This window comes from Cucumis melo, chromosome 4 (assembly GCF_025177605.1).
Source record: "Cucumis melo cultivar AY chromosome 4, USDA_Cmelo_AY_1.0, whole genome shotgun sequence".
NCBI lineage: Eukaryota > Viridiplantae > Streptophyta > Magnoliopsida > Cucurbitales > Cucurbitaceae > Cucumis > Cucumis melo.
The window spans coordinates 16,485,294-16,494,633 of record NC_066860.1 but is presented as its reverse complement, the minus strand read 5'-3'; the positions used below and the strand labels follow the sequence as shown (position 1 = coordinate 16,494,633).

Below are 9,340 nucleotides of genomic sequence, written 5' to 3'. Positions count from 1 at the left end.
TACCTTCTCGGTGCTCTTCTCTTCTTTCTTTTCTTTTTTAATTTTTAAAACTAGTATATCTTTGCAGTCAATGCTTAATGCTCTCCAGCGATTAATACAGTCAATGATTGGCTCACCCTTTCGCTGCTTGGTGCCAGTTAGCTCTATCATGCCAACAATACATCGAGTGCTGTAGAAACAGTTAAGAAGTCCCTCTTAAGCTACTCCTAACTATCAATGGATTCAGGCTTCAGGTCGATGAACTAGTCGAAGGCATTTTCTTTTAGGGTTCGAATGAAATGTTTGACTAACAAATCTCCTCATGAACCAATAGTTTCATATGTTTTAATGAAATGAGCAACATGCTATTTTGGGTTGTTCTTTCCATAAAACTATTGGAACTTGGGTGGCAGGTATCCATGTGGCATCCTCGGATTTTCAATCCTCTTTGTATCGTTAATCTTTTACTGAACAATTGATTTGTGGTCCAACCACTAAACCAAATTTCTCTCAAGCCAATGAGAGGTGGGACCCCTTATTCAAGACTCAAAGGTAAAGCCTCTCTACTAACTCATGAAGCGAGTAGGAATGAATTTTGTCTTACGCCTTATGTCTCTAGTTATCTATTTAGTATTACCCTTGAATGGGAGGCTTGTTGAGCTAGAGTTGTTTAACTGCTCTTACCCATGCCTATCTAAGGACAATCTAGAATAAAACAAAAGTTCATAGTTAGCCCAAGATTAAAATTGAGTTATCTAGGTCATCAAATTTAAAATAGTGATTTTTTAAATAGTAAACGGTGTTATAAAGTAAAAATAACTATTTCATGATCCTATCCTATACAAACTTTTTACATAGGATACCCTCACTCACATGTCTCTAATAGAAGATTTAGAATCACATGTACCATACAAAATGATTTGTATACATTGTCCCGAATAAGGTATTCAACTTTATTCCTATACTATAAACCATTTAGACTATTAACTCGAACTTGATCCACTTTTATGTCACTACATAAATTTATTATAGTCAAAGAATCTTAATTCATTGGATTTAGGATTATGATGTAGAAATCACATATCCAACAACAATTTATTCAACAATACCTCAATAACAATTTTATTGAATTATAATATATTTAACATTTACAAACCACGAGTTTAGGACATAAAAATTTATGTCACTTAATATATTTCTTTTAAAGGACGATATCCTTAATAATAAAGATAACTTTAGCCCACAAGAATTTAGCTCAGGTAACGTTTGAGTGTACTAACGGTTACAAGGCTTGAATCCTTCAACCCCTAATTTGGGGAAACTTACATAAATGTAATAAAACTGTAGGCTATTTATGACCCATTTAACAAAGCCCAAAAATTTAACCATTTTTTATATATTCCAGATTTGCCCTTCCATCTTTCTTTTTTTCCTCGCGATTTGTCTTCCTTTTGTTATTTCGTCTTCCCCGTGTTCCCCTGCGATTTCGTTTTTCTTCTTTTCTCTTTTTATTTTCTGCGATTTCTTTCCATCATCTTTCTTATTTTTCAATTCTTTATTTATGTCGTTTAATTTTTCCATCGTTTTTCTTCTTTTTTTTTTCGCTTCGATTTCTTTCCATCGTCTTTCTACTTTTCCTCTTCTTTTTTCGCTGCGATTTCTTTCCATCGTCTTTCTTCTTTTTTTTTTACGCGTTTACATTTGGGTAACTAAATCTAAACAACTATGTACAACAAAATAGTAAAATCTAAAAGATCGTGTATAGAGAATCTTAAAAAAAATCATTTAGATTGGAGTAGCCAAATGTAAACAATCATGTAAAAAAAATAAAAGATTGTGTATAAAGAATCTTGAAAAAAAAAATCATTTAGATTGAAGGAGCCAAATGTAAACGATCGTTTAAAAAAATAAACGATTGTGTGAAAAAATAAAAGATCGTGTATAAAAAATCTTTAAAAGAATCATTTGGATTGGAGTAGCCAAATGTAAACGATCGTGTAAAAAAAGTAAAGATCGTGTAAATAAATATAAACGATTGTGTATCAAAAGAATTAAAAAAATCGTGTAACAAATTTAGAAAAAAAATCATTTAGATTTGGGTCTCCAAATCTAAACGATCGTGTGACAAAATTAAACGACATCGAAAAGATAAATTGCAGTCATATCTAAATGATCGCGTATAAATTGTAGTCATATCTAAACGATCGTGTTGTAGCCATATCTAAACGATCGCGTATATATTGAACCATATCTAAACGATCGCGTATAAATTGTAGCAATATCTAAACGATCGCGTATCAAATAATAACCAAATCTAAACGATCATAAATATATTAAGCATGTGTTATTGACGGCATGGTTGACGGGCCATTTTTGTTATTTTACACGGTGGGTCTTTGGGCTTTTTCTGTTTTTGGAATTGTTCTATAGAGTGTAAATATTTTTTCGTTTTTTTATATTTTTTAAAAAAACCCTATAATTTGATGTTTTTTTTTTTTACAAAGGAAAGTATTGATAAAATGAAATTAGTCAAATTCTATTTAAATATAGGGAAACTATTATAAATGTAACAAAACACCAAATTCTGTAAGGAAGCCCATAAAATTAGTCATTTTTTAAATATTTCAAATTTACCCTTCCATCTTTCTTTCTTCCTCGATTCGTCTTCCTCCTCCTTCTCCATTCTTATCCTGCGATTTCATCTTTCTTCTTTCCTCTTTTTCTTTTCTGGGATTTCTTTTCTTCATCTTTCTTATTTTTCAATTCTTTATTTACGTCGTTTAATCTTTCCATCGTTTTTGAAGAGTTATAGACTGTCGAGGATTAACAAATTTGAAGATTTCGGGTTCTCAAAAGCTTGAAAGGGTGGACTTGTACCAATGCCATTTTCTGAGAAAGATTGAGCTTCAAAGTTCCTATTTTAAAAGCATTTTGGTATTGTGCAAAGAAATCTTCATGGTGTAAGCTTAACTTAGAGTCCTGCACATCCTTGAAGAGGTTGACATTGGAGGACCCATCTATGACAGAAAATTTCCTTAATAAACTTCTTGTCGGCTTTCCAGTCCTCGAAAAATTAAATCTCAGCAGATGTGACAAGTTCCAAATTATTGACATATCAAATGTCAAGCTTCGGAGTCTAGGCTTGAGATGTTGCAAAAGGCTGAAACATGTTGATGTTGATACTTTAAAACCTTGTTCATTAGACTATCATGGCTGCGAGATGGTTCATGCGAAAAGAAAGAGGATCCATCTGCTTTTCCTATTCGAAATGTATTCATCCGTTCTTTTCTTGGACGTCATTGTAAAGGTTTTAAAATCGTTGTCTGGTTTCGTAAGGTAACAATGGCCCTTCTCCTGTCTTTGCATACTTGTTCCTGTTATAACATCATCACTCTTGACTCATCATTTGTTTCCAATTTCTTACATATGATTGTGAATCAAGAATGTTGTAATTCACGATGAGAGCAAAGAAATCTTCCTTCCTTCTCTTCCCAATCTTAAGTTTCATGTAATCAAGCCATCTACAAACGCCAAAGATTTATTAGACGATTTATTGACGAAAGAGCATCGGGAGAGGATAATCATAGCATCATCTTTTAGCAGTGAAGTTCCATATGTAAATTCTAAATCCTTCACATTAGCCAAGCACACTTGAGTCCTCTTTTCTACAACGCTTACATTACATTCTCTGCATTAAACATTAACAAGCTACTAATGACATGTAGGCGTTGCACAAAATAAAACGAGAAGCGGAGCCGAGCTGCTGCAGCTATATTAATTCAAACAGAAAATGCTGGCGCCATTTCTTGAAGGATACTAAGATTGTGAACATTGCAGAAATTGAAGGTATATCAGATTGGTTTGATGATGTGAGGGATAGGGTAGACCAAGTAACTAGTATGGAGCTACATTGGGAGCCTTCCATGCATCACTCCGGTATCGGAGATAACCTTTGACTTCTATCTAAAGGTACTACCGATCATTTTGGCAAATAGGTGTATTTCTTGGGCACATTTTCGTGATCGAAGTTTTGAGATTATTTCAGATTCTTTTTCTTTTTTATTTATTTATTTATAATTTTTGTAATACGAGGGAATGAAGGCATGTGGAGCTGTATCCGTTTTTATTCCTAAAGAATGTAGTGCAAGTGCTTGTAGTGTTTTTAGTATTAGTAAAGATAGTAGGCTTGCTTTTGAACCTTCATAGTGTCGATCAATAATTTGATATTTTATTCTAATTAACATAATGAATCACTGATTTCTATTCTAGACCTATATTTGCTTGGTTATTTCATTTTCAACTCTGCTCAACTGGTCCGGTGTTGGTCTTTCTCTATGTAATATGCATTACGAGTTCGAATTTGAAAAATCGTTAGAAATAGTGCATTAATACAGAATTAGCATCTTCTTTTTGAAATTTCGATCCTACTGTTTTCATGGTTTCCGAGATCCACCACTGAAATTTAGTTAAAAAATTAACCTTTTCAAAGTTAGCATTGTTTTCAAAGTTATCATTGTTTTAGGGCTTTCTCGATTGGTATATTTAGGAGATTTTAGTAATTTTTTAAATATTATTTATTTTTTGTAAATCTTATACTAAATCTAGAATTAAATATAATATTTTATAAAGATAATTCAACGTGGAGAAATAAGGTCGAGATATACCAAAAAGATTATAAGTTAGAAAGTTAAATCAAAAAGATTATAAGTTAGAAGATGAATCGAGAAAAACCATTCGAACAAGTTATGAAAACCTATTTATGGTCTTTTCCTTCAAATTTCTTTTCCTTTGAAGAAGAGAAAAATCCTTTCAATTTATATAATTAGCATAGCCTCAACCAATAAATAAAATATTAATGTTATTAATATCGAGATTTTGATTTTATAAATATATATATATATGAATATATTGATAAAATATCAATATCAATAAATATTTTTGTGAGTTAGAGAATTTATGAAATTTATTTAGAGCAATCATTACGTTGTTCTTACTTTTAAATTAAGTTATAAATATTATTAGTCGGATTTATGTGAGTTACCGAATAGGTTATTTTTTTATGTTTAACTAGTATATATAAGAAAACGTTAGAGATATTCATGTATATTTAATATTGATGTTGAACCTTTCAATTTACTAATAATACGATCGGATATAATGACATATGGATAAATACTTTCATCTTTTCCGTCAACATGCTTTGGAATATTATGTTGTATTAGGGTTGAAACTTTAAGTTGAGAACTAAAGTCATGTTTGACCTAGTCCAATGAGGATGAATCAATGCTAATTTAAAAAGTAGGTTTCATACGTCTACAGAGTTCGTATAGATTTAGGAGGCTCGAATCTCTCTCAACTTTATGCTTTTTATATAGTATATATAGAAATTGTTATAATATCAATACAAATAGCTAGCTTAGTGGTGAAATTCTTCCATCTCCCTCAATCTATTAAGGAAAAGATTGGGCCACTCAACCCTCTTGGATTGAATATTTTCTCCTCAATAATAATCCCCAAATCAAATTTTCAGAAAATAGTAAGATTCTAAAACAAAAACAAAAAAAACAAATTGCTTTTTTTTTCAGAAAATTACATAAACCATCGGAGGGAGGCATTAAGGTGGAGACCGTGGGGCAACCTAAGAGACACGACAATGACAAATTGAGGGAGAGGAAGATGCCAAGGGGAAAGGGAAACAAAGTGTAGATCACGAGTTAGAAAAAGGGACGGAGGCGCAACAATAAGAGAAAAGACGACGTAAACTAAGATATGAGATGAGGTTCATATATATGTATAATTGGGTGGGATCGACCCATCCAGTAAATTTAAATAATTGATATCAACCTAAAATTCATGATTGAAAATTTTCGATCCAATCCAGCTCAGAAATTCCAACTCAATCGGTTGAATCGGTTTGAATCGGTCGGGTCACATAATTCTTTTAAACATTGCTTCAACCTTGGTTAGTTCTATTTTATATTTTTAACTTAAATAGCTGAATTTATTGATTAATTGATGAATATGCAGAATGAGGTTGCGTGCTTCTCCCAACAATGATTGGATATGTATTCAAGTTTTGTTTGCTACTTAATCCATTGAGCCCATTGATATGAAAAGATATAAAAATAAAAAATAACTGTCACGACAATTGACATGACAGACTACAAAACAAAAAAAATAAGGGTAAGTGCGATAGATTCTTAATTTTCGTATATTATTTTAAATCTTTCCGTAATTATTAACCACAATTAAATCGAAGACCATTCATTCTTCCATTAGATTACATATTTTGAATACATAGTTGGAGGCAAGTTTCAAAGTTTATTGTGACTATAAAACAAAATAAACAACAACCAATTACAACATAACTATATTTTAGAGGGTGTTTAATTAGCGATGAAAACAAAAAGTTGAGTTACGTTGTAATAATTATAAAAAATTATTGGACGAGTTTATGCCAATAAAAAGGTAGTAAAAATCTTTATTTATTTGTGAACCAAACCGAGTTTGGTTTTTTTTACCCGCCCAACTCAACTACTCCAAATTACTCAAGTTACCGAACACCCGTAAAACTTTTGTACCACTCACACCATCTTACCAACTCTCAAATTACAAAAATAGAATTTAACTAAGTTAGTACCAAAACTTAAAGGGTATATATGGTCTAAGAATTTTAAAAGGAGTAATGAAGTGCAGAGTTGTAAACTCCACTTGTAGTTTGGCTCAGGAAGTTTGTGGAGTAGCTTGGCTCAGGAAGTTTGTGGTTCTATCACTAAAATAAATCAATTTTATATTCTATCACTGAAATACATCAATTCTGTAACTCCTTACAACTATTAAACTATTTGAAGTTTAAATGAAGTTGACAGAAAAGATAACTCAATTTGACATAAATCAAACTAAAAGGTAACTATAAGAAATTAGGAAAGTGTAAGTGTAGCCAATTAATTAGACACATCAAACCAACCTCAATCCAATCCATGTCTTCTAGAAAATTCATGTTTTCAATTCCAAAGAACAACTCTCATCTTTCTCTCCAAAACTTCCATGAAAGCTGAAAGCAAAACTTTACATGCAAACCACCCAAAGAAAGGCTTGAAACAAAATGTCTTTCCACTCAAAAAGATATGAGATATCAACCCAAATACTCAAATAAACATGAGGGGAAGGATTATTTTCCAAAAGACTTCAGTTATATGCATAGCAGTATGCAACAAGCATATAGCAAATCAAATGCTTCAAATTTATACATAATATAAAGTTCTCGTAGGTACTAAAATACAAGTGAGCAATGAAATGCGTAGATTTTACAAATAGCAGATGTTAATTCTAGTATAAATTGATTACCCTCTCGCCTTAAGCTCAGCAAGCCGCCTTGACAAGTCATCCTCGTCGATTTTCTCGGTCTCCCTGGCCGGAACAGCGTGAGCTGCCGGCTGTGGAAGACCCACAGAAACCTCCAATCCATAATCGTCGGCCACCTGTTGCATCAAGCTGTTCACCTCTCCCTCCGGCGTTGACAGAGATGTCGAACCCGCCATCGCATTCTCCATAAACTCAGCTTGTACCTCCATGTTCACAAACTGCTTCTCAAATTGATCCATGGTCTCCGACATCTTTTGTAAATTACCAGTGGCTAAAGTACTTTCCAAGGATTTGACGATCGAGCCCATAGATTTGTTTATGGTGGACATCTTTGCCTGCGTATCGAGACGAGCCACAACAGCATCGAGCCGCGAAGAGAGTCGGAGATAATTCATCTGCTCTGTACGTTTCCGGATTGCATTCTCAGCGTAAATTCGTGCTCCATCCATGTTTCCCTTCTCCATGGCTTTCTTGATCTTGAGCTTCTCGGATTTTTCCTCCTTCTCGCACTTTCTCGCTTGGCGTTGAAGTGATTTCGCCGTAAATTTCAATTCCATGATCTGGTTCAACAATTTCTCCGTGTTACCCATGATCAAAACAGTAATTGATTTTGTGAAGATACAGAGAACTTCAATTTGAAATCTAGGGTTTTTGAGAATGCAACGATGAGGAGAACGAAGATGCGAAATTCAACGGTGGGAATTGGGTTATTCACAGCGTTCTTCCTCCGTCTAAAATTAACCAATAATTTTCCCTTTCCGTGTGGGGCTATCAACTTTTAAAATATAATTTTTATTTCTCGAAAATTTCACAAAGTAACCAAGAAAATAAAAACTTTTTCTATTACCATAAATTTACATTCTTACCTTTCTCTATTCAAAAGTTACACCAAAACACTAAGCCGCATTTGAGTGGTGGAATGATTTATTATAATCCATACATATTTGAGTCCGTGCATTATTATAATTTGTGTTTGGGTGCAGATTGTTATAATCTGTATTTAGGTACATATTATGGGTCTTTTCAAACATATAACAAACCGACAAAGTATTTATACTGTATAGAACAACTTCAAAAATGAAAAATGTTGGAATTTATGTCCTAAAACTCGTAGTTTATAGTTAAAACTATATTCTATTTGTAGTTGAATCACCCTCATTCAAATCGTCGATTATTTCAATGTTAGTCATCTCTCTTTTGATAAGATTGTGTATAAGGCAACATGGTATGGTAGTTCGACATTGGATTTCGATTGGGTAGTATGACTTTCCTCTTAAAATTGTCCATCGATCCTTTAACAACCCAAACGCTCTTTTGATGACATTCCATGTCGAAGAATATTTCATGTTGAAGAACTCATCGTGTAACCGTAAAATCGCTAACAAGACAAGGTTGAAATAGTCTCACCAGACCATACAAATTCCCTTTTGTATTATTCAACTCTTCACGTCATGAGCTAATATATGCAGGAACATGGCAACCATCTCTCCTCCACATCTAACTTCTATTTCGACTAATCCATCAGTCGTCTTAAGTAAATGGCATAAAATGGCAAAACATCTTCTATCCATTTTTGCACTTTGACGACAGTAAAGATTGAACTCATGGATTAGTCGAGAATATGTTAATTGTTTAATACGATGTCTACTATCAAATGATGTGTTCTATCCTCTTATGTATTGGGGTTGATGCCCTAAATCTCGTGGTCTGTAGTTTGTAATTGTATATATTATACAAACATTTTTTTTATCTAATAAAATAAAATACTTTATTTTATTTGACATTTAGTTGCATTAACTCATAAAACTAATAAACTAACATCCAATGTTATCTTCTGTAACCTAAACATAGATGTAGAGATATACAAGTGGATCATGTTTAAGTGATAACCTAAATGATCTGTAGTAGATGGATAAGGCTGGATATCTTATCTTGGTGACACTACGAATACGATATGTTTTGTAGTTATTACAATTGTTCTAAAGTGCTACAAATG

The 9,340-nt window shown here is 32.7% G+C and overlaps 1 protein-coding gene across 1 annotated transcript; it reads right to left on the bottom strand.

The window, feature by feature from the left end:
• Positions 1-7,201: 7,201 nt before the first annotated feature.
• LOC103490004 (ESCRT-related protein CHMP1B-like) lies at positions 7,202-8,228 on the bottom strand. The gene has a single exon (XM_008449367.3). The coding sequence runs from the start codon at positions 7,932-7,934 to the stop codon at positions 7,323-7,325; it is 612 nt and encodes a 203-aa protein (XP_008447589.1). The 5' UTR covers positions 7,935-8,228; the 3' UTR covers positions 7,202-7,322.
• Between the last annotated feature and the right edge of the window lie 1,112 nt (positions 8,229-9,340).

Bases quoted from the DNA above. Each gene is read 5' to 3' on its own strand.
- LOC103490004 (XM_008449367.3), bottom strand. From the start codon at position 7,934: ATGGGTAACACGGAGAAATTGTTGAACCAGATCATGGAATTGAAATTT.